General features: G+C 56.9%; 2 protein-coding genes across 9 annotated transcripts in view; one reads left to right on the top strand and one right to left on the bottom strand.

The window, feature by feature from the left end:
- STRN4 (striatin 4) overlaps nucleotides 1–15,133 on the bottom strand; it is a 24,816-nt gene extending 9,683 nt beyond the window's left edge. For 2 of the 4 annotated variants that reach the window (XM_055411780.2, XM_055411781.2), the window contains exons 1-6: nucleotides 14,810–15,133; nucleotides 7,833–7,936; nucleotides 7,297–7,370; nucleotides 6,291–6,369; nucleotides 4,053–4,250; nucleotides 1,727–1,901 (exon numbers count right to left, since the gene is read on the bottom strand). In XM_055411780.2, the coding sequence (XP_055267755.1) occupies nucleotides 1,727–1,901; nucleotides 4,053–4,250; nucleotides 6,291–6,369; nucleotides 7,297–7,370; nucleotides 7,833–7,936; nucleotides 14,810–15,094 (915 nt within the window). In that variant the 5' untranslated portion in view covers nucleotides 15,095–15,133. The remainder of the gene's footprint in view (nucleotides 1–1,726; nucleotides 1,902–4,052; nucleotides 4,251–6,290; nucleotides 6,370–7,296; nucleotides 7,371–7,832; nucleotides 7,937–14,809) is intronic. The other 2 variants (XM_055411782.2, XM_055411783.2) reach the window with 1 other exon arrangement.
- Nucleotides 14,733–24,666, top strand: FKRP (fukutin related protein). 5 transcript variants are annotated; one of them, XM_055411787.2, is made up of 4 exons: nucleotides 15,217–15,639; nucleotides 15,869–15,929; nucleotides 16,241–16,302; nucleotides 20,920–24,666. In XM_055411787.2, the coding sequence occupies exon 4, from the start codon at nucleotides 20,959–20,961 to the stop codon at nucleotides 22,444–22,446; it is 1,488 nt and encodes a 495-aa protein (XP_055267762.2). In that variant the 5' UTR covers nucleotides 15,217–15,639; nucleotides 15,869–15,929; nucleotides 16,241–16,302; nucleotides 20,920–20,958; the 3' UTR covers nucleotides 22,447–24,666. The 5 variants fall into 5 exon arrangements, with proteins under 5 accessions (XP_055267767.2, XP_055267762.2, XP_055267766.2 ...); XM_055411792.2 differs by lacking the exons at nucleotides 15,217–15,639; nucleotides 15,869–15,929 and adding an exon at nucleotides 14,733–14,754; XM_055411791.2 differs by lacking the exon at nucleotides 15,869–15,929.

Here is a 24,666-nt window from a genome sequence, read left to right as displayed (position 1 = left end):
TACAGATTTTATTTACTTATTCATTTATTTTTGGCCCTGCCGTGTGGTGGCTTATGGGATCGCAGTTCCCTGAGCTGGGACTGAACCTGGGCCACAGCAGTGAAAGTGCCGAGTCCTAACCACTGGACCGCCAGAGAACTCCCAGGACTCATTTTAATGAATTCCTCAACAACTCAGAAACAGACTACCAGCCTCTATGGCCGAAACCATGACAAAGAGAATCACATGCCCCCGGTTATAGAGCCAGGCCAGTGGCCACTCTGGAAGGCACTCCTGAATCTCGTTCTGGCCACCGAAGGTCAGCTGGTGGAGACAGGGGCCTGGGGAAGTGTGAGACTTGCATAGCGAGCCGCCTGACAGGGGATGTGGGACAGACGTGGGGACAGAGGTAGTGACTGCTACAGGGAGCACGCGAGCACTTCTAACAGGAGTGCAGGGGCGAGGGGAGGTTTCCCAGAGGGGGCTGAGGGAAACTTGAGAAAGGAGTGGAAATCCACGATGGGGCAGGAGGGACCAGGTGCTCTGGACTTGGAAACACCCTGCTCTTCCTGGAACTCCAGGGCCAGGGCTCCAGCTCCGAGTGCTCTGTTCCCCTCAGTGCGGTCACTGAGCGCCTGACCTGCGTGGGACCCTGCGCTGAGCCATGGTGGGGGCCCTGGATACGGAGTGGAGGCCAGGACAGGCCTGACATCAGACAGGGAGGACCCAGGGTGGTCCTGGTCAGGACAGGGCAGCCCATAGGAGATTCCTGACCCTCTGGGGAGAAGGGGAGCAAGGGCAAGTTAGAGAAGGCTTTCTGGAGGAGGGGGTGTCTGAGGCGAGTCTGAGCAGGGAGGGCTGGAGTTCGGGTGGGAAGAGCTGGTCAAGGAAAGCCCCCGAGGCTGTCTCCTCTCCCACAGGCCCACCTCATGGGCATGTGAACCTGCCCGTGATTACCTATAAGCCCACTGCTGGCTACAAGCTCCTCCCTGCAAGGACCAGACCTCAGTGTCTCCATGTTCTTGCTGCCAGCACAGAGCCTGGCCCACAAGGCCTACACTGACAGGTGAGATCAGGCCCCGCCTAAGGACAGCACCATCAGGATGGCAGGAGCATTGGGCTCCGGCAGTTCAGGAGCGGGGGTGAAACGTGGTGGAGCCCGACTTCCAGGCCAAGCTGAGAAGGCCTGGACTCTACCCTGTGAGCTGTGTCCCTGGGCCTGGGTCCTAACACCAACAGCAGACCGGACGTTCCCATCCTATGAAGTGCTCCCCAGAGACCCCCAACCTGACTCCAAGCTAAGCTGGGGGTTTGGCCACATCCCCTAAGGGTGCTTGGGAGAGAGCAGAAAAGACCCACCCAGCCCCTGGCTCGGGGAGCTCACAGCCTACTGCGGGAGACAGAGCCGGGGTGTGTCAGAACCTTTCCAAGTCCCACTGTGGTTGGGCTGGCAGGAAGGAGAACGCACCATGAGAGGGCGTCCTGGGGCTGGCCTGGCTGGGTGACTCAGAAAAGGCCTCCTGGAAACGTCAGAGCCCAAGGAGGGAACGTGGAGAGAATGACAGGGGTACGGTTGGGAAAGGGGTTGCCCTGACAGAAACGATCGAGGAGCCTTGGAAGGGACCAGAGGCCACAGCGTGGCTGGACAGGAGACGGGCTGAGGGGAAGGGATGCAGCAGCCCTCAGACGGGCCGAGCACCCCCAGGCCCTCTGCACCTGGGGCTCCTCCTGGGCAGCCGGCGCTCACCTTCACGCGCGGCTTCTTGAGCTGCGCGCCGTCCAGCTCGTCTTCCTCGTCACTGTCTTCGTCCTCGCAGTTCTGCAGGAAGGGGATCTGCTCCAGCACCGAGCCACCCAGGCGCTCCGTGCCGTCCTTGCCGGCCGCGTTCCTGCCCAGGACAGGGGCAGAGGGGGTGTCAGGCCTGCCGAACGACAAAGCTTGGCTGGAAGTGCGCGGAGGCTGGGGGGCCGGAGCCCGACCCCAGAGGAGCCTCGACTCCGACCCCGCACAGGGCGTGGAGCCCCGCCTCGGCTGGGCGCACCCTGGCTGAACACCTCACTGAGCTCTGCCCCTGCCCCGAGCAGTTCCCGACCAGCCCTCCACCCTGACCACACGTCCCCTGAGTGTGCCAAGTCAGAGAGCTGGCTGAGAGATCGCCGCCGACTCCGCAGCCCCTGTCACCACGGCCAGACCATGCGCACACAGGGTAGAGCATGGCGGGACACGCCCAGCGGCAGGAAAGCGGAACCGGTCACCCCATGACCGCTCGGGCCCCTCATGGCCTGCACCCTCCCCACCGCCAGACAGCACTGCCCATCCACCTCCGGGCCTGCTGTTGAGTAGCTCCCTTGGGACGACAAGTTTGAGCCAAGGAGTCATTTGCCACCAAACGTGACTCCAGGGCAGAAAGGAGGGCAGAATTCGAAGTTCAGATAAACGCGAATGGCCTTTCGAAAGGAGGCTGCCACCGACCTGATGCTCCAAGCGTTCGTGTCAGCTGCCCGGGCGAGACAGGTGCCACTCAGTAGAAACCCCCCACCCCTGGGCTGCCAGTCCAGCCCCCAGCCCTCACTTCCCAGCATCCCTGCTCGGGGTTTCCTCCCCACGCCAGCCGCCTCCGCCCGGCCCCTGCTCCTCCGGGGCCTCCACACATGGGACGGGCTCCTTCCTTGGCGCCGTCTCCACATCCTCTGCCTCAGTGACTGCCCAGCCTCACGGTTTTCCAGCCCGCCTGTGTGCTGGTGAACGGGAGATACATTTACAAGTCAAGTGCTGCCCCTACCCTCGCCACAGGGGCTCACACAGACGCCTCACACTCCACTAGTTCTGAATGGCCCCCTTGAAGCCCCCCACCCAATTCCTCCATCTGGGTCAGCGCTGCTCCCAGCTGCTCAGACCCCACCCTTCAGTCACCCCAGTTTCTCTGCCTCTCCCCCCACAGCCAGTCCTTTTGTTATCATCGGCTCCCGCTGAAAACACGCAGAGAAGCGAACTGGCCTCACCCCTCCACCGCTGACATCCACCATCTCTGGCCTGGATGTCTCCAGGAGTCTCTAACCCGCCCTCCCTGCTCCCAGCCCGGCCCTCGGTCAGCCTCTCCATCTCGAAGAAGACCAAACCTATCAGATGATGTCACACCCTGGCTCAAAACCACAAGCCTATCTCCAAGCTCCTCATCGTGGCCCGTGAGGCCCGCTGTGATCGGACTCCTGAGATTTCAGCCTCACCACAGACCAAGGCACCACATGCTGGCAGCGCTGCCGCCACGCTGGCCTTTGCCTGCTCCTGGGCATGCCAGCCCTCTCCTGTCCTGGATCCTTTACCGAGAACACTCCCCTCCCAGCTACTCGGCTGGCTCGGCCTCCACTCCATGCAGTTCTCTGCCCAAACGTCATCCTGTCCTAAGCAGTACTGCTTCTCCCGTCTCTCTTTTTCTCTTAAATTAAGATTTTTTTTTCTTTTTTGATGTAGATCATTTTAAAAGTCTTTATTGACTTTGTTAGAATATTGCGTCTGTTTTATGTTTGGGCTTTTGACCGCGAGGCATGTGGGATCTCAGCTCTCCACCTGGGAAAGTCTTAACCACTGGACTGCAGGGAAGCCCCTCCCACCGCTTTCTCACTGCCTTTCACAGACCTCCTCGCGTCATCAGCGATTTAGTTATTCTCTGACAAACAACAGCTACTGATGAGAGAATGAACACAGGAGAGCCCCCCAGCCACCACGACAGCCACCACGTGTCGTGCTATGCCCCCCAGGTCCTGGCGTGGGCCCAGGGCCTGCCTTCAGCAGGGGCTCCGCATTTGCTGGGGAGCGCGCAAGCCGGAGCCTCTGGCAGGGCCGGGCCGGAGGGGAATTGTGGAGCGCAGCAGCATGGAGGTGACGCCGGGGGGGGGGGGGGCCACCCAGGGGGACCCAGGACAGAACCTGCACATCCCATAAGGGACAGACAGAGGGTTCCGGAGCAGAGGAACCCACAATACACTCCAGGAAGGACGCGACCCCAGATCATGAACCGGCCTCATGGCGGGGGGTGGGATTGGGGAGACACCCTCCAGACCCCAGAGCTCACCTCTTGATCTGCTCCTCGATCTGTTTCACCAGCAGCGACTCCCCGCCGCTGAGCCCCCCGGGGGGCGGCGGGGCCCTGGGGCCCCCTTCGCTGGGCTCGGCGGCCCCATTGAGCTCTAAGGAGCGGCCCAGAAGGGAACGCACGCGCTTGGACCGCATATCCAGGATGGTGTCGGTATACCCAACTTCTTCCAGGTACCTGCGGGGAGGCAGAACCAGGACAGGTTGGCCGGGGAGGCGGAACTGGGGTGGGTCAGGCACCACATGGCTCCTTTCTATACCGCAGGGGCGGATGCAAACTGGGCCAGCCTTTTTGAAGAAGCAACTGAAAACAACACACTGAAATCTCACACAAGTGTTCCCCTGCCCCTGCTGCTTCCCCTTCAAGACTACTCCTGGTGGAAGCCTTTCGACACGGACATTGCGCTGTCGCAGATGCTTGCAGAGACAATGTACATTTGGGGGACCTAAAGGCAGGGGCCGACCCACACGTCTGCTGATGAGGACTACGGAAGTAGATGGCTGACGGGACACTAGGCACAGGATAAACGAGGCAGAGTGCCAAGTGCTCACTGCGTGCTCAGTTGCGTCTGATCCCTTGTGAGCCCACGGAACTTAGTCCGCCAGGCTCCTCTGTCCAAGGATACTAAAGCAGGGTGCCATCCCTTCTCCAGGGGATCTTCCCCACCCAGGGATCGAACCCATGTCTCTTAACGGCTCCTGCACTGCAGGCGGTCTTTACCACTGAGCCACCTGGGAAGCCCAAGGAGGAGAGGGCCTGCTAAATGAATAGCACAGCAGAAACTGTAAGTTAGGTATTCCTTACAATTCAAGTGTTTGTAGAAAATTAAAAAGAACGCACCTCTAAGGACAGACCACACACAAACACACATTTTGTATCACGCCCCACACCAGGCCTAGACAGAAACGCACTAAGTTCAGAGCAGTGATCTCCTCTGCAAAGTGAGATTAGGGACATCAGCTGGAACTTCTGTCATTTACTCTACACACGGGCATTTATTACCCCCAGGATTACAAAACCTGAAGCCAGCTGAGACTGGCCTAAAGGCTCAAAAAGGCAGAAAAAATTCAATTATGGGTATCTGTGGCTTCAAAACACTGGAGACAGGAGTCCCTGGCTGGTCCTCAGGGGGCTCCCACAGAGCCTTTTCTGTTGACCGTGACCTTGCCCCTTGGGCAACAACAGACACACCATCTTGGGCATGTGCGTGTGTATCTGAGGCTCCCCTGCCCCCACCACCAGGGAGAGGCGGAGGAGGCAGGGAAGGTGGGGTGGAAGGAGCTGGGTTCTGGGGAATGGGTTCCTAAGATCACACGTCAGACCCTCCACTTATTAGCTGGGACCTTCTGCACAGATATCCTCTCTGCACCTCATTTTTTTCACCTGTGAAAATGAGGGGAACGCTAGCAGTTACACTGCCTGGGGATTTACGTGAGGAATCCTTGTGTGCCAGGTGTTTAACCCAGTGCTGGGCACATAACAGGTACCTGGTATCGCCTGGGACAATCCTTCTGTCATCACTGTCTGCACGCCCTTTAAGCTAGCAACTGCAACTACACTCTCTAACATTTAGCGTAAAGAAATCAAGGACACGGACAATTAGCTTCCTGGTGTTTGTCACACTATTAAAAAAATGCCTTGAACAAAATACACGAGAAGAGACTGACCACAGGAAGTTGTGATTATCCACATAACAGAAGATCTTGAAATGATGCAACAGAACTAATGTATGCAGAAAAATGTTCACAACACTTAACAAAAGCAACGCTTTATGAAACAATGCGAAGGGGGAACCCCTGCTTTTATAAAACACACACACACAAATACATACATACAGAAAAGAAAGCCTGTGTTTACAGGGGCATGAAATTTTCTGGGTGGTGGAATTGTGAGTGATTTTTGTTCTTTTCTGTGTTTTCCTGTTTCCCAAGTTTTCTAAAACACACATATCTCTCTAATTAAAAACAAAAAAATTTTAACGTTACCCCCTGGTGGGGGAAGGGCATGTGGGATTGCTTTCCAAGTGTGGGGGTCCCCCACAGCTGCCTCCTGCCAGGAGTCTTCCTGTGCTCCGCCCCCACAGGGTGATGGGCCCTTGCGGCTGTAGCCAGCAGGGATCCTGAGAGCTCACGGTCCCCAATGGGGACAGGAAGGACTGTGGCGTCCCCGGGCTTATCTCCCCGGCCCAGCCTCCGCCCTGGCCCGGCGCGCACTCACTGTCGGAGAAGCTGCCGCCCCTCCTTCCACACCAACGGGCTGTTCTCCAGGGTGACCGACTCCACGGGGCCATTGGAGACTGAGGGGTGGAGAGAAAGGAGGCGGGCTGTCTCGAGGGCACCACCCAGGCGCCCACCACCTTCTCCAGCAGCCCTGTCCTCACCCTCAAACCTAAGTCATCACTACGGAGCCACCTGCTGAGCGGGCCTGGAGCCTCCCTCTCCCCTGCCCTCCCCTTCTCTAGTCCCTCTGGGTCGCTCCTCAGACTATCCCCGGGCTGTCTTCAGACTCTGCTCTGCTATCTCCCCACAGGAAACGGGCTGGGCTCGGAACGAACGGGCAGACGACTGTGGCCTAGTCCGCCTTGGCCACTTCCTGGCTATGCGGCCTGAGCAAGTAGGTTCACCTCTCTGAGTCTCAGTTTCCTCATCTGAGAAACGAAGTTAACAATCACAGCACCCACCTCTTGGGACTGCTGTGAGGACTGAATGAGGCAGCCTGTTTACTTTCCTCATCGAATATTTATTGGGCATCTATTATGTGGCCAGCTAGGTGCCCGGACCGCATCGGTCAACACAGACCCCTGTCCTTGCAGAAGGCGCTGTGGTCGGCGTCCGACATGAAGAACGGCCACCGTCAGCCTCACACTGTGAACACACCACGCTTTTCCACGTCTCCGCGCTCCTGGACCCTCCTCCCTCCACCTGGAACACCCTCCTGACTTCCCCCGATGGTGAACTGATGCCTCTTTCTAGGAACTCCGAGTCTCAGGGGCCTCGTGTGTCTGTCTGCCTCAGACAGACAAAGGGACAGCGGGCAGGACTCCCAGGCCTTCCCGACCCCCTGCCCCCCGACAGGAGGGCACCAAGAGTGAGACCCAACCACTCCTGGTCCCGGCCAAGCCGGCTCGCCGTGGAGCATTTGAGACTCAGGGGTCCATCTCTGCTCTGTCACGCTCGGTTTGCAGGGGGCAGGCATGCAGGGAGGATCAGGCTGGTGTGGGTACCTGGTTCCGACAGTTCTGGCTTCTTCTCTCCCTGGTTCAGGTCTGTCCCAAATTTCAATTTATGGTATTTGGCCCTAAAAGGTCAAATGATGAACGAATGAGAGGCACCGAAGCGTTGACAAGGCCAGAATCCCAGAGCCTAGGTTCTCGCTCTCCTCCACCCTCCATTCTGCCCGACTGGAAAGCAGCCGTGGCGGAGGCGGTGGCACAGATGGCACTGTGGCGAGCCCGCTGCTGGGAGCTGGGCACACTGGGCTGCCGTCCCAGCTCTAGAGTCCTTGAAGAAGTCCTCTCCCTCCAGAAGCCTCACCTGAACCCATCAGGCCCCTGGAAGGGAGGGATGAGATGAGGACGGTGTGGCGTCTGCCACGTGGTGGGCCGCCGCCATGATGAAGCTGTTGCTCGCGGTCTGCCCTGAACCCCACCCATGAGGGCCTGTTCTGCCCCCCTCTCCTGGACCATGCGGTACTGAGTGATGGGGGAGAGGATGCTCCCAGGGGCTCGAACCAGGCAGGCCTGGGCACGGCAGGGCTCACCTCTCCTGCTTCAGCGCGTATTCCAGCATCTTGATCCGCCGCACCAGGTCTGTCTTGAGATTCTCCTGCCCCTTCCTTTCTCCCTGGAGGAAGGCCACCTGAGCCTGCAGGCGGACAGAAGGGGACGGGAAACAGCAGGGCTCAGGCTCACTGACCTGTGTCCCTTGCTTGCTCGGGGACAAGCAGCTCTAGCCCCCCTCATCCCCTCCCACCCCCGGGACTCGCAGCAGCCAGTTCTTCAAGCATGGAGACCCTGAGCCAAGGTTCAGTGGAGCAATGAGAGGGCGGCGAGATCTGTTTCCCTGTCACCCGTGATGAAATGACTGAAGAGAGACTAAATGGGAACAGCCTAGGGCTCCCTGGGCCCCACCTTTGGGGAGAAGGTTGGGGCGGTAGGTATTAAGAGCCCTGGGCGCCTCCTCCCCGACCCCCGGGCAGGTGCCATCCCCGAGGTTGTTGGGGGAGGTGGCATGGCACTGTTCAACCAGAGCTTCTGTCTCTGGGGGGTGTGGGAAGCTGCTTCTGGAGTTTAGGGACAGGAGTGGGTGGCTCGGCTCGGCTCCCGCTGCAATGCAACAGCTTCGCCGCCCGACCTCCAAGGTGGGGACCAACCGTCCTACTGGAGTCGGCCCAGAGGAAGAGAGACGTGTCACAGACATGACCCCGGGCCCATGCCAACCACTTCACACCGTCTGCTGGCCCGGGCTGCCCCTGTCTGCTCTGGCCTGTCAACAGGCCTTTTGGAGACACCAATGGCCTTCGAGGCAGCCTCCTGGCCCCCGACAGTGTTCCGAAAGCCCAGTGCCAGAGCCCTGAGCGCCGCGCTCCTCCCTGGCTTCCCCTCAAGCGCTCCTCTGACCCAGGCTGCGACTGCCCGAGCTTCAGGCCTGGCTCGGCCGCTTCCGCGAGGCACGATCGCAGGCGGGTCGTCAGCCCTCTCTGAGCCTCCCCTTCCGCTTCCAGAAAACGGGGCTCCTGAGAGTGCCTGCCCCCCGACGTGTTCAGTTGTTCTCAGTCCAAAGCCTAGTACAGATGAAGGGCTAACAAATGCCAGTTCCCACCTCTTGTTATTTTTATTCTCTCAAAATACTTGATTATTTGGCTGCATGCAGCCAAAGTTCTGGCATGCAGGCATCCGGGATCTTTCCTTGTGGTCCACAGGCTTCTCTTGTGGGCTTAGCTGCCTCGCTGCATGTAGAATCCCAGTTCCCCGACCAGCGAGCAAACACGCATCCTCTGCTTTGGAAGGCAGATTCTGAACCACTGGACCACAGAAACGTCTCGGGGCCCAGTTCTTCACGGGAGCTAGGATCCCTGAGACCTGAGACCATGGAGCAGAGGTGTCCGTGGCTGACAGGCCTTCTGCCCCGCCACCCCCGCCCCCGGCAGCTGCGTCGTCCTAGAGCCGACCCTCACACATCACGTGCTTGCTGAAGAACTTCCGCAGCTCCCTCAGGAGCCCCCAGACACCTTTGCCAGGAGGTGAACATTCCCAAAGCCTTGCTCCAGGACTGTCCACGGTTGGTGGCCTCTCAGATGCCCATGAACATGCTTCCTCCTCACCCTGGGGCTCGAAGCGCCCTGAACTCCCTGCCCCTGGCACTTGTGCCCTACACGGCCCTGTGCCCAAATGCCTCCCATCACCCGCCTCCTTCTCCAGGGACCAGGTCTTTCCCTCAGGTCAGCAGAGAATCAAATGTGGGCTGAGTGCTGCTGAGCACTGGCCTGAGCGCAGGGCCAGGGGAAAAGGCACACTAAGACACCGCCAGTGGGGCCACAAGTTCACAAACTCCTCCAGCAGGCAATCTGGCCACATCCATAAACATGTTAAATACACATTCCTTTTGTCCGAGCAGTTCCGCTTCTAAGGAGTTTACCCCATAAGTATAATTTCAAGGGTAGATTTCCTTCCTTCGCATATATCAATGCACAACAAAAGTATCTTTCATTTATTCTGCAAATATTTACTCTGTATCAGATACAATCGTGGACACAGAACTGAAGAAGATGAAGTTCACATTGTAGAAGAGGGTGTGGGACCAGCAGTGAACAAATAAATACCTACCGCAGGTGTGCCACGGAAGATAAACCTCACCTGTCCACCAAGAGAACGGGACTCCTCCCAGTGCTTCTCTTCCCTACACTTTAAATCAACACGTACCTACATAAATACCTAAGGCCAGACAGGCAGACACACACGTGATCAACATCTCCGGAGTCTGAATTCATGTCCTTCGTGGATCTTCTCAGCCACCCAAATCAATGCTGTCCGGAGTGAGTTTTAGAAGGTGAGGGGAGTGGTGGAGAAGACGAGGTTGATCACCAAACACACGCCCTGTCTCCCCATGCCCTCGCCCCTCTGGGCTTCCATCCACAAATTTCTGCTGCCGGTGCCTGCCCCGCCTGCTGGGCCCACAGGCGTTCCCCACTGGACACTGGTGACTACCCGCCCGTAATGGGTCAGGTTCAGGGTGCGGGGCTGGTGGAGTAACAGAAAATGAGCACCTCCTGCCCCCACAGAGCCCTCAGTCCAGGGCACGGGCCGGGCAGGAACAGCCACAGCTAACACATGACTCGACTCGGACCCCTGGAGGGAGCAGAGGAGGTTGGGGAGGAGGGAGACCTATGTGAAGAAGTGACAGTTCAGCTAAGACCTGAGACTGGTTAGCAGGCAGCCAGGGGTGGAGCACGCAGCTGGTAGAGAACGGCAAACTCTATAAAGGCCGGTATGGCTCCATCTGAGAATGCGTAAAAGGGTTAGGGTTAGTGAGGTAAGTCAGAGAAGCTTGTCGGCCTGATAAAGAATCACAGGCCATGCAAACAAGTTTGAACTCCACCTTAAGAGCACAGGAGAAGCTATGGAAGGGCTTTTTCAGCAGAAGAGGCTTTTTCATCAAACCTGCTCGCGGGCGGGGGAGCGGCAGGGAGAGGGCCAAGCTAAAGGCCCAGAAACCAGTCACAGAAGGAGGCAGATCCCAGGGAGAAATGACAGGGGTTCAAACTAGGAACAGGCGGGGGGTGGGGTGGGGAGTGGGTTTAGGGTACTAAGGAGATGGCCCTCACCTGTGGGGGAAGAAAGTGGAGGGGGAGAAGCAGGGTCAGAGTCATGCCCAGACCTTGCACCTGCTCACCCACCATGGCCCCCCTTGCTCCCTGAGCGCTCATCGAATGATGATGCGAGAATATCACTCTGCTCTATGGTCCCCTTCCCAGTTCCTCCAGCAGAGAAGGAGAACCAGGAACACGTGGGTGAAGTGTCCTGAGTTGGCAGAATGCCACAGAGAGGGGAAGCACTGGGGGCCGGCCCTCCCACCCTGCGCACACCAGCGGTCACAGCCACATGGCCACGGCTGCCTGACCTGCAGGGGCCGCAGCGGGCCGGCAGGTGAGGCTGGGATCTGGAAGTTCTCTACCCAACCAGCACCTCCACCCACTGCCACTGAGGCAGGGCGGCCGCCTCTCCTCCGGCTGTTTCCTCCCCATCCAGGCGGCACGGGAGGAACCTGGCTATCTCAGTCCTCCCGGGAGCCCTTGCTGACTCTCCCCATCCCGAGATTTCTGTCCCACCCCTCCCAGTCCCTTCAGTCCCATCTGGCCCTGTGTCTCCTGCACTCCACTCCCTCCTCCCCAGGCTCTGGCAGGGTTGAGTCCCTGAGGCTCCCTCAGAGCCACTGGTGAGGCTGGCGGGGGCGGGGCCAGCCCCCCATCTTCTCCACCTGCAGCAGGGCACTCACTGCCCCTGCTCATCTTCCTGAATGTCCAGTCAGAGCCCCCACCCTCTCGAGGTTCCTCTCGTCCTCAAAAAGGCTCACTGCCCTTTGCAGAAATGCCGCAGCCACACCACTGAAACCTCAACTGCGGGCGAACCTCTGTAACCCCCTGCGCAAACCAGCCTTCTCTGTTAGCCTGGGAGTTTCTGAAGGGCAGAAACCTCACCACCTCTGTCTCAGAATCCCCCCATGATGCCAGCTCCCTGCTCCCACCTTCCTGGAGCCTCCTGGCAGGACCTCCCAAGAAGTTGCCTTTTCTGCCATTCCCCCACACTGATTGGTGCCAGGAGCAGCTGCACGAAGAAGCTATTTGGAGAAGAGGTATTCGGGGTTTATGGGGAAAATCTGATGCAGTCCAGGCCTTGAAGGCTCTCGCTGGAGAAGTCACACCTCTCTAAGTGATAAGTGCTCAAGTAAAAGTATATAAAAAGAGGTGCTGCTGCGGGGAGTGTAAATGTGGGACAACTCGGCAGAATCAATCACTAGTTTATAAACACGTCTATTCCGCCACCCCACCTGTCTATTCTGCTGCACACTCACACAGGAGGGAATACGGGGACAGTCCCCGCAGCCACTTCCAACGAGCAAAAACTGGTCACTACCTAAAAACCCATTAAGGGAGCACAAACTAAATGAGCTGTGGTGCAAACACCCGCGGAATGTCGTTTTCAAAAATAATAAGCGCTCTGTGTGCTCACATGAAAGAAACACAAAGATTATAAGTACGTGAAAATAAGTCACAAAATGATGCATATAATAGATGTAAAAGGCGGGAGAAAAACGGGACACAGAGGATGAGATGGCTGGATGGCATCACTGACTCGATGGACATGAGTTTGAGTAAACTCCGGGAGTTGGTGATGGACAGGGAGGCCTGGCTTGCTGCAGTCCATAGAGTCACAAAGAATCAGACACGACTGAGCGACTGAATTGAACTGAACAGGATTTCACATATCACACACACAGAGCTGAATTACTTTTATAGCAATAACAGGGTTTGGGGGAGTGGATCTTCCCTTCTCACTCACTTGGGTGTGTGTGTACATCTATACACACAGGCACTTCTGAGATCCTTGAAATTTACTAATGCAGCAGGACAATAACAACAAAAGAGTGCAAAGTGAGTGACGCTGGAGCCCGGACAAAGGAGAGCCCAACTGGGCACAAACCACAACTTCTGCTCAGACTCCAAGAAGGCTCACTAAGTGCGGGAGCACACTCATCTTTCCTCTTGTTGGTCTCAAAGATGAGGCAGCGGGGTGGTGGGTGCTGTAGGGTACCCTGGTCTGCTATGACCGCCTGGATGATCCTAGGAAGGTCACTGAGCTTTCCTGAAACAAGCTTGTCATCTATCCTGGGCGTATAATCCACGGGCTTGAAAGCCCACAGACCACCCCTGCCACCCACAGGCTGTGACCTTCCATATAATTACCGACCGTCTCAAAGTCTCCACTTCCTCTTTTGATTATTTTTGAAAAGGAAGGGAAGGGGAATAACATCCCTCACCCTCCCAGAATACTGCAAGGATTAAACGATACTAAGTATCTGCTGTGTCTAATACAGTGTCTGGCCTGTAACATGTACTTAATAAACAGCAGCTGCTATTATAATTGCTAAATAAGGGCAAAGTCCTTGGCCCTGTCTCCACAATGGGGGTATTGAGAAGATCTAATAAGATGTATCCTGGGCAAGCGCTCGGGAAGTGGAGATGGGATACCATAGCAAGGGGTACTTACGTAAGGCTTTCTCTCCCACCCTAACCCCAAGCCTCAGCCACCACATAGTGAAGTTCCCTACGGGGTGGGAGAAGTGTGGGATGCTCTCTTTAGTCATCCTCGGGAGAAAATTCTAATCTGGTTATTTACTTGGGTCCCCACCTCAACCAGATACAAAACAGCAACTCAGAAGAGGAAAGGCCAGTTGCTAGAAGGAGATACCAACTTCTGCTAACAATGCCCCAACCCTCCAAATCCTCGCCCCTGGGATACCCAGGCTCCTCAGGACACTCTGCCCATCGACCCACACTTCTCAAGGTCACAAAACCCAGCCCAGCTCCTCAGCCTCTTCCAAACATCTCAGGACACCTTCCTCCCCAAATCTACTCCACAAACCATAGGATCCTTTCCCAGAAACTTCCACAAACACCTCCCACCCCAGGATCCTTCTGAAATGTTTCCTCTGGCTGTCTTCCTGCTCTACAAAAAGGCTCCCCTTGCCATGCCCCAGGTCCCCGGATTCCTCCTCCCTGTCTCCATCCCACCGCCCCTCTCCACAGCTGGCCAAATTTGACCCTCCCCTTCTCCAGTTCAGGGGGTCTCCATCTGACATCCCACACACCTCCCATGTCACGGCGGGGGCCCCCACGCCTCCACATCCCCAAAGAGTTTCAGCTCTCCGTTCTCTTCCAACACAGGCTCCTGGCTCACGTCCTGGCTCCATCTGTGCTTCCAACCCTGGGACCCCCCACACACGCTGCCCCGCACTCAGAAGCCAGACCTGCCAGGGCTCCCCAAAGTTTCCTCCTCAGAGGAGAGGACACACACCTTCATGCCCCCCAACTCCCGCCCGGAGATCTTGCTCCGCATCCTTGGAGTCCTCAACACAGCCGTCATTCAGTCCCTCCAGTCCAAACGCTCCGAAACACACCCGTCCCGGGCTCCCTGGCTTCCTCTCTCGACGCACACGGGCTCCCCGCCCCGCTCCCGCCCCCGGCTGATCCCAAGTCAGCCCCGACGCCCCCTCTCACCCACCCGGGGTCCATCGGGCTCCACCTGCAACGCGCACCTGGTCGGGGACGGAATAGGGCGTCCCTCGGGCGGCACCCTGGGCGCTTTGAGCTCCCTCGTACACAAGACCCCTCCATCCTGTCCCAACACCCTTCGCTGAGCTCTCCCGGGCTCCCCCCGGGCCCCGAGGCCACTCTCTCAGGAGCCTTTCCGCCGGTCGGTTCGCTCCCACTTCCACGTCCAGCAGGCTCCGGGCCCCCGCGCCGCCTTCTCCCGGCGACCGCGCGGGCCCGCTCCCGCCGCCGGGGCCCGCTGGCCGCCCCGCCGCCGGCCCCTCACCCCGGCTCCCGGCCGGTCGCCGGCCCCGCCCGCCCCCCGGCCGTCCCGGCGGCCATTGCTCCAAGATGGCGGCGGCGGCGGCGGCGGGTGAGGCCGGGCCGGGCCGGGCGGGCGCGGGCGGGGGTCCCGGGGCGCTGCTCACCTGCAGCTCGGCGCGCTCGGCCTCCCAGCGGGCCTTCTCCGCTTCGAAGCGCGCCCACTCGTGCTGGATAAAGTGCAGGATCCCGGGCAGGCTCAGGGGCTCCGGTCCCGCCGCGGGACCGGGGCTGCCTCCGCCGCCGCCGCCCCCCTTGGCAGCCGGGCCGGGCCCGGGGGCGGGGGCGGAGACCAGGGCCGCCCCCGTCGGGCCGGGTCCCGCGCCGGAGCCCAGCGGGCGGCAGGAGGCGGCGGCGGCGGCGGCGGCGGCGGCCGCTCGCTCCTCCATCATGGAGGCCCCGGGGCCGGCCCGCGCGCCCGCTGCGCCTCGCGCGCCTGCGCGGCCGCGCCAGCCCTCGCGCGCGCGCTCGGGGGGGGCCGGGGGGCGGGCGACGGGAACGAAGGCGGGCGCGCGCCTCGCCCACCCGGGTCGACCCCGAGGGCGCGCGCGTGGCAGGGGGCGCGGGGCGGAAAGGGGGCGCGCGCCCGGGGGAGGGCAAACGCGACCCTGGCTCCGCGCGAGGGTCGCCCCTGGGAAACGCGGTGCTTGAGGAGGGGCCGCTTTCCACCCGCCTCCTCCCGTTTCACCCCAAAGAAAGACTCTAGCCCTCTCCAGACCCAAATAGCTTTCTCCTCCACAATCACTGTCACTCTTTGAGGGAAAGAACGACCATCAGGGATGGTTTCAGCATTGACCCCATCCTGATTTCTGGCCCAGGTCGGTTGTCATGGTAACTCCTCCCAGTCTGGAACACCCTTAGCCTCCCCTCCCTTCCACCTTTGTGGTTACGGAGCTCCAACTCTCTCCTGACCCTGCACCAGGAAGAGGTTGCTAAGGTAACCCAAGTCCCTGGTGGTCCTTATGCCCCTACCCTCATCGGTTACTATGGCAACCTCACCTAGCACTCAGGTAGAAAGGACCCCAGCCCCAAGGACACTGCTGAGGGAAGCAGCTCTTTCCCAGCCCCTCCCCTCAGCCACACAGTTGGCATTACCATGGTAACCATCTCCCCCTTTCCCATTGTGGGAGGTCTGTGGACCAAACCAACCAGGTGTTTTTATTTAGAGGAGATGCTCTGCTGAGAAGTAGTTGCTATGGTTACAAGGCCTGGACCATCCCCAGAGAGGTGAGAAACAAGCAAAGCCAAGTCCTGGTTACTATGGTAATGGGGGCAGTCCCCCTTCCAGTGACCCTAAGACCCACCAAGGTAAAGGACAATTTAAGATTGTCTCTTAGGATGGAGTGGGTCTAGGGAAGGGGTTGTCATGGTAACACCTGTCACTTCCAGTCTTACCTTTCTGGGCACATTTATGAAGGAAGGGGTGGTTATACGTTGCTATGACATCCTTCCCATCTCACTTTTGTAGGTGAGATGAAATTGTGTTCTGTTGTGTGAAATTGACTGATTTGGGGTCTCCTGGTTTCTCCTTCCCTCAGTGGTGCAGCTGAGTTGGGCTGGAACCGCCCCCCTGAAGCTCCCTCATCCTGCAACCTAAAAGGTAAGAAATCCCTCAGTGTCACCAGCACTCATGTGGAAACTGCCCTTGACCCCAAAGTTTTCTCCACACGTCAGACGTTTATCCATCTTTATCCATCACGTTACCATTCTACAGATGCAGCCACTGAGACTCAGGCCAGGTACCTGGCCTGACGTGAGTATAGATCCGCTTACACTGGTGGGCAGGACAGTCTCAGCTTAACCATCCTCTCCGCACCTGACCGCTTTTTCTCTCTCACGCCCCCTTCTGTTTTCCTGCTCTGTCAGTTGTTTGCAGGGATTTTGTCTGTCTTCCAACCTCTGGAAGGACCTACCCAACCACTGTCTGGTTAATCCCAGGTCTCCAGAACACAGAGGACACTCAATAAATACCTGTTTGTTGAGTAACAAGTTGAATTAATTAATTAACGGGCCATATTCAGCTTTTAAAGTACCTGTTAGGTGAAGACTGGGAAAAGAGGGTTGTCTCACTGAAGATGGGCTGAGAGTCGGATTGTCGTTGTGGACCCCAAAGAGACAGCCAAGTTTATTGGCTAAAATCACAACTCTGAACCCAGCTTCCCCACCCAATCATGGGTTTGCCATTTCCCCGCTGTGTGACCTGGAGCAAGTGACTTTACTTTTCTGTGCCTGTTTCCTCATCTTTTAATGTGATCAAATGTGAAGATTAAATGAGTTAATACCGGTAAAATGCTTAGAATACAGTCTGGCACATCATGAGTGGCTAGAATTGTTGATATTATATTATGATCCTGTTATGATCTTTCAGAAGCCTCGTTTCATCCACTTGGCCCCAGTGTTTTTGAGTCCTTCCAGTTTTTGAGTCCTTCCAGTTGGGGAAGCCGAGCCCAGTCTTGTCATGGTACTAGATGAGTCCTCTTTCTTCGCTGGTCCCATCACCTCCTCATTTGGCTCTCATACCCACTGGTCTCTGAGAAACCAGCTCCTGTCCCCGTGTTCTGTGGGGCACCTCCTGGCTCAGAGTCAGCCAGACAGTGGTTAGTGAGAGTCAGAGCCGGGGGATGGAGACCTGGATTCTGCTCCCTCTGGCCTTCCTCTCTCTGGGGCTCAGGTTCCCCATTTGAATAACAGGAATCAGTCATTCTTTCCACGCAAATTTATTGAGCACCTGCAGTGGGCAGGATACTGAGCCATGTTCTGGGTATACAACATGAAACAAAACAGACAAAACAAGACACAGGATAAGTCACATCTTCATGAGAACTGCTAGGAGAGGAAAGCCATAGGAAGTATGGGGGTGATAGGGTGAGGCTTTTTAAGTAGGGTTGCCAAAGGAAGGGGCCAAGATCTGATGGCTGGTGGTGCGGGGCGGGGGGGGGGCATACAGCTGCTGCCAGGCCGGGAGAGTGTCCAGGCAGAGGGAGCAAGTGAGCGCCGCAGCTGAGGTCTCCCGGGGGTATTTGGAGAATGGTGGCCCACGTGACTGCAGCTGAGCGGGAGAGGGCAGGGATCACGTGGGGCCTTGTGGGTCCCAGTGAAGACTTTGGCCCACTGTTTGAGTGAGTCTCCAGCCACAGAAGGTTTGAGAGGACATGCAGGCAGGACAGGATCTAATTCAAGGTTGAACAGGATCCCTCTGGGCTCTGAGTGGGACCCAGACCACAGAGGACAAGGGTGAAGCAGCAGGATGGTCTCTTTATTCTTTTATAAGGGAAGCCAAGCGGTCCTCAATTTTTAATTTTTGCTTTTTGGCCACACGGCGGCATGTGCAATTCTCAGTTCCCTGACCAGAGATCGAACCCGCATTGGAAGCACAGAGTCTTAACCACTGGACCACCAGGGAAGTCCCAGGATGGTCTCTTGAGAATTGTTGGAAGATTCTGAAACCACCTAAGAGTCTGTTCTGTGCTTCTGTGTACCTGAGTGCTAAAATTCTCAGGTTTTTAAGACCCCGAACATTCCGTGGTTTCAAAGTTTCCTCCCCTACTGTAACGTGCGTTGGCCAAGCTCAGGAGTCTTGTCTTCTCTTATGTTGTGTGTCCACAGCTGGGTCCCCAGTGCCTAGGACAGTGCCCTCTGTGTTGTAGAGTTCCACAACTAGATGCTGAAGGGTGGGAGGAAGGAGGGGTCCATGGAAGGTCCAGAAGGCAATTCCAAGGTCCTGAAGAACAACGGTCACTCTGAAAGTGCAACGCAGGTTCTTAAGCGCCATCTGAATTGGATCAGAGAAGGACAAGCAGGCCTGGATGGCTGAAGGGGATGGGAGGGTGTTCCTGGTGGGTGAAAGAGAGGAGACAGGGAGACCAGGGCAGGGCCCCAGGTACACGGCCCCAGTGCAGCCCTGGGGACCTGAGTGGGCTACACAGTCACACAGAAACCATGCCCCCGGTCATCATCTTTTCCCCAAGTACATTTTCAGTGTTCAGCTGCATGCAAGGAACACAGCGGTGATTGAGACAGCCCTGGCTCTGACCTCTTGGGGCTCACAGTCTAGTGGGGGCAGACAGACCCATTCCCAGACAGTGGCAAACCAGAATGGGCAGCCCAAGGGCTCTGGGAGCCTAGAGGGAATTTCTCACCCAGCCAGTGGTTCAGGAAGGGCTTCCTGGAGGAGGGGGGCATCTGAGCTGAAGCCTGAACATAAGCAGGAGTTCTCCAGAGGAAGAGAGGCATGGGGAGAAAGTGTTCAAGAAGAGACTCTTCCAGGCAGGAGGAACAGGATATGCAAAGACTTAGAAATAAGCCTGTTTGGGAATTCCCTGTTGGTCTAGTGGTTAGGGCTCTGAGCTTTCACAGCTGTGGACCTGGGTTCAATACCTAATCAGGGAGCTAAGCTCCCACAAGCAGTGCAGCATGGCCAGAAAAAATTTAAAAATCGTGTGTGTGTGGGGGTGAATAAGACCTGTTTGAAACAAAACCCAAGATGGCTTAGGCTCAGAATTCGAGGAAGTGTGGCAGGAGACGGGGCTGGGCAGGCAGGTCACACCTTGTGGGACATTGTGAGAAACTTAGACTTTCTCCCCAGAGCACTAGGGAGCCATGGCAGATTCTGAGCAAGAGAAGGAGAGGTCAGTGTCTGCTTTCTGCAGACCCCTGTGGCTACCATGAGGAAGGGACTTGGTCAGGAGACCAGGAGGAGGCTGAGTGGGGATCTGGGTGAACCCGGATTGAAGCAGGAGCTGGGGGAATGAGGAGGGTCCGAAGTACTCAGGAGGGAGGCAGATTAGCTAGGTCTCTAATGTCCCCCTTTCTGGGAAGGATTGAACCTAAGATGATCCTTCGTGGGGAAACTGTTTCTTGAGTATCTGCTCAAAATGGGGCGAGTTAGTTATTCCTTCTATGCTGGAAACCCGCCCAAGCTTCAAGTTGTGATGAGGATAGGGAGACAGCGCCCCCTGGGGGTTGCCTAGAAATGTAACCAGTGAACAGAACGTAGCGGGTGCTCTATGGTGCACAGCCTTTCCTTTGACGCAGCCTACTCTACTTTTAGGGAGTGGGGAGAGTGGCTTCCCAGGTGGCTCTAGTGGTAAAGAGCCTGCCTGCCAATGCAGGAGGCGTAAGAGATGCAGGTTCAATCCCTAGGCCGGGAAGTTTCCCTGGAGAAGCAAATGGCAAACCACTCCAGTATTCTTGCCTGGAGAATCCCATGGACAGAGGAGCATGGCAGGCTGCAGTCCATAGGGTCACAAAGAGTTGGACACGACTAAAAGCTATTTAGCATGCACATACTCTACTTTTTAAAAAATGATTTTTTAATTGTGACAAACGACACATAGCAAGATTTGTCATCTTAACAGTTTTCAAGCATATAGTTTAGTAGAGTTAGGTATATTCATACTATTGGGGAAGCAATCTCCAGAACTTTTTTGTCTTGCAAAACTGGAATTCCATTCCCATTAACTAACAATTCCCCTTTCTCCTTTGTCCCTGGCAACTACCATCTACTTCCTGTTTCTGTGAGTTTGACCCATTCCATTAAAAAAGAAAATTAATTAGTAGCCAACCTTACAAATTAGTTTGTGACTTAAAACTTCTAGCTTTTCTTGCAAAACCATCTGGCTGATCATCAGGAAAGAGATGGCCAGATGGTGCAGGATTTGAGTAAGTGAGAAGGAGACAGTAGGGGAGAGGGGATGGGTGGCCACGGCTCTGACCCCAGGGCCACAGTGTGGGAGGGAAAGGAAGAAAAAGTTCTGGGGTAAGAGCAGGGAATGAAGAGGTCTGGGCATTTGTAACTGAACCCGAAACTGAAAAAGTTGACAATGAATAAAAGGGTGGGATTGAACAAGAAAGACAGGAAGGTGGTTCATTTGATTAAAAACTTCCTGAGCATCTAGTGTGTCCCTGGCTCTGGGCTGGGTGGCCGTGGGGACCCAACAGTGACCAAGACAGGCTCTGGACGCCCCTCACACAGCCTGGTCCCTACTGGTAATGAATTAGAGTGGTAAGCTAGAGTCAGAGAACCTGGAGGAGGCTGAAGGAGACCAGAGGGGGTTGCATGACTCAGCCTGGGATCAGGGAGGGCTTCCTGGAGGAGGAAAAGTCAGAACTGAAGTCAAAGAAAGGGCTGGGAGAGGAAGACGAGGCTGAGGATGGGTGGGGGAGTTTCTGACAACCAGTTCCAGTCTCCCCTTTTATCCCCCCACTCCCACCCCAGGATACTCTGGAAGCCCAGCTAGGGCCTGACTTCAGCCCCATGCGGCTCACCCGCTGCCAGGCTGCCCTGGCAGCCGCCATCACCCTCAACCTTCTGGTCCTGTTCTACGTCTCATGGCTGCATCACCAGCCCAGGAGCTCCCGGACCAGGGGCTCCCGCCGTGGATCCGCCTCCGGCCCCCGCGTCACCATCTTGGTGCGTGAGTTCGAGGCCTTTGACAACGCGGTACCCGAGCTGGTGGACTCTTTCCTGCAGCAAGAGCCCACCCAGCCGGTGGTGGTGGTGGCCGACACGCTCCCCTACCCGCCCCTGGCCCTGCCGCGCATTCCCAACGTTCGCCTGGGGCTGCTCCAGCCTGCCCTGGACCGACCCGCCGCAGCCGCGCGCCCGGAGACCTATGTGGCCACCGAGTACGTGGCCCTGGTGCCCGACGGGGCGAGGGCCGAGGCACCAGGCCAGTTGGAGCGCATGGTCGAGATGCTCCGAGCGGGCGGCGCACGCCTGGTGGCCGCTCCCGTCGCTTCGGCCAACCCGGCCCGGTGCCTGGCCTTGAATATCAGCCTGCGGGAGTGGACCGCCCGCTACGGCCCAGCACCCTCCGCACTGCGCTGCGACGCCCTGGACGGGGACGCCGTGGTGCTCCTGCGCGCCCGCGACCTCTTCAATCTCTCGGCGCCCCTGGCCCGGCCCGTGGGCACCGGCCTCTTCCTGCAGACCGCCCTCCGCGGCTGGACGGTGCAAATGCTGGACCTGCCCTTCAGCGCGGCGCGCCAGCCTCCTCTGGCCACGGCCCACGCGCGCTGGAAGGCGGAGCGCGAGGGGCGCGCACGGCGGGCGGCGCTGCTGCGGGCGCTGGGCATCCGCCTGGTGAGCTGGGAGGGCGGGCGGCTCGAGTGGTTCGGCTGCAACAAGGAGACCCCGCGCTGCTTCGGGACGGTGGTGGGCGACACGCCGGCCTACCTGTACGAGGAGCGCTGGACGCCCCCGTGCTGCCTGCGCGCGCTGCGCGAGACGGCCCGCTACGTGGTGGGCGTGCTGGAGGCGGCCGGCGTGCGCTACTGGCTGGAGGGCGGCTCGCTGCTGGGGGCGGCCCGCCACGGGGACATCATCCCGTGGGACTACGACGTGGACCTGGGCATCTACCTGGAGGACGTGGGCAACTGCGAGCAGCTGCGGGGTGCCGAGGCGGGCTCGGTGGTGGACGAGCGCGGCTTCGTGTGGGAGAAGGCGGTGGAGGGCGACTTCTTCCGCGTGCAGTACAGCGAGAGCAACCACCTGCACGTGGACCTGTGGCCCTTCTACCCCCGGAACGGGGTCATGACCAAGGACACGTGGCTGGACCACCGGCAGGATGTCGAGTTCCCCGAACACTTCCTGCAACCCCTCGTGCCCCTGCCCTTTGCCGGGTTCGTGGCACAGGCGCCTAACAACTACCGCCGCTTCCTGGAGCTCAAGTTCGGCCCCGGGGTCATCGAGAACCCCGAATATCCAAACCCGGCGCTCCTGAGTTTGGGGGGAAGTAGGTGAAGCTGCCGCGCCTGCTCCCGGCGTCTGGAGAACATTCGGGCACAGGGCGCTGTCCTCTGCTTGGTGCAGCTGGCGTTTGGTTGGGCGGGCCACAGGGATGCGAAACCGCCCAGCCCCTGGATGTCAAGTTTCCGCTCTACCCAAGAGTTTCAGAACCGGGGCTCCGGGGCTGGGACAGAGTTTTGGGAAGAGAAGGAGAATATGAGTGTAGGTTCTTGGGTCAGACTGTCTTGTTGCGATTTTTCTGTGCCTCGGGTTTCCTTGGGTATTCCGCACGAACCCTCGGGGTCTAGCAGAACCCAGGACATTTGGCTGTTGGGTTGCTTTCGCCACTAGAGGGCGCCCTTGTCCTACCTTGGGGCCAAGGCGAGTGGAAGCCCAGGACCTGTGTTCCACTGACTTCCCGGTCTCTTGAACCTTTGGTCTTCTCTCTGGTCTCTTGTGCCTGACTGGACAGAATAACAAATCCGCATCCACCCCAACGCCCACCCCCCCCTTTTTTTTTTTTTTTTTTTTTCAGAAAATGACCTCCTTCCCTCTTGGGTGAGCCCTGGGGGTTGCATGCTGCTATTCACCCCATCTTGCAGAGAAGGAAGCAGGCTCAGAGCTCAGAGGTGCAGATATGGTTCTGGATCCCAGCCCCAGGCCACTGAACTGTGTTACCTCATTATTTTAGCTCGCTGCACCTGTTCGCCCACTCGCAAGGCAGGGTGAACAGTCCTCATAGCTCACGTTTACTGAGCACTTACTATATATCAGGCTTCGTTCTCAGCATTTCACACGGAGTGACTGAATTATCCCTCACCTCCACCGTCTGAGGTGGGAGCTGCTATTGTTTTGATTTTACTGAGGAGGAAACTGATAAAGGCACTTGTCCAAGGTCAGACAGCTTGGGAAGTGTCAGAGTGGCGGACTCGAACCCAGGCTGTCAGTCTGAAGCTTTCACTGCCTTTGCCCATATCGTCTTTGCGGATCTGGTACCCCAAGGTGGGGGCTTGGGGAAGCCAAAGCACTTAGCAGGTGATGTGATGGCAACCTTCCTCTGGTGATCGGGCGCCTAAGAGGAAATCCTGTCTGGGCGTGTACCTCCAATGTGTGTATTTATTGCTAAATTATATCCAGGCACTACTGGCATTCTGTATATTAGTAATACAGCTCAAATTATTCCATTTTAAAATCAAAAAATAAATAGGGCTTTGTTGACCAGCCTTATCCCAATGACATGTCCTGCACACCCCTTGGGTATGTGCACTTGGCTTTGAGAGCACAGGCTCTGAATAGGGAGGGGCCTGGGTTCAAATCCAACGACTGCTGCTTCCTCCCATTATGAGCTAGGGCCACGAGGGACTCTGCTTCCCTGCACCTGAAAAATAGGTAACGGTGATCCTCGACCCGCAGGAGTAAAGCGGTTGTGAGTCAGGACCAAGTGTGGCTCTTGTCTTTCTTTGTGACCTTAGGCAAGTCACTGCTTCTCTGAATGGGTGGAGGGATTGGTGATCTTGCAGAAGTGTGAAGCCCTTGTTGGAGGCTTCACCAGCAAGAGGAGCTAAATGCCACTTCAGCCCAGTCTCCAGAGGCTCAGACAACCCAAGCCTGACTTCTTATAATGCAGCCTCTTTCTAACCACTGAACCTGCCAACTGCTGGCAGTCTGTTGGGTTCCCAGGGAACATTCTGGAAACTTATGGGGATGATTCCGGTTATTGATGCGGTTGGACAGTGTTCTTGGCTCTCTGCACAGTCCAGGGAAATGTCTTATACACAGGGCACCTGCACACAACAATACAGGGACCCTTGTCACATACTGTTTCAATATATCCCATCAGGCATTCATGAAGGACTGGTGATAGTCAAAATATTTTGCAACTGGTATGGTAATATAAATAAATAAATCAATATATGCATCACATTTTAAAAATATTTTTTAATTCTCAAAATGATCAAAATTATCTATATATCCATACTTCTTGTTGCCAAGAACCTAACTTGAAACTCAAATCACTTAAATTATTGTAATGGTTTTGTTTCATTTAGAAATTGTTAGTGTGACTTCTTGATTGACACGGCTGTATATGCATATATACATAAAATATATGTACATATATATATTTAAAACAACTTTTCTTAGCTGTGGTTTGAGAAAGGAACCACATCAAATGCTTCTGGCAACTTTCCATTAAATGCGAATCATTAGAAACTGGAGATCTCAGTAGATAAAGAA

The sequence above is a fragment of the Moschus berezovskii genome, chromosome 22 (genome assembly GCF_049115385.1).
Source record: "Moschus berezovskii isolate FMDL1 chromosome 22, NW_MosBer_1.0, whole genome shotgun sequence".
Taxonomy (NCBI): domain Eukaryota; kingdom Metazoa; phylum Chordata; class Mammalia; order Artiodactyla; family Moschidae; genus Moschus; species Moschus berezovskii.
Note: the sequence above shows the minus strand (reverse complement) of the source record. Positions and strands in the feature narration are given on the sequence as shown.

Coding starts and splice junctions, on each gene's coding strand:
- FKRP (XM_055411792.2), top strand. CDS start 20,959: ATGCGGCTCACCCGCTGCCAGGCTGCCCTGGCAGCCGCCATCACCCTC.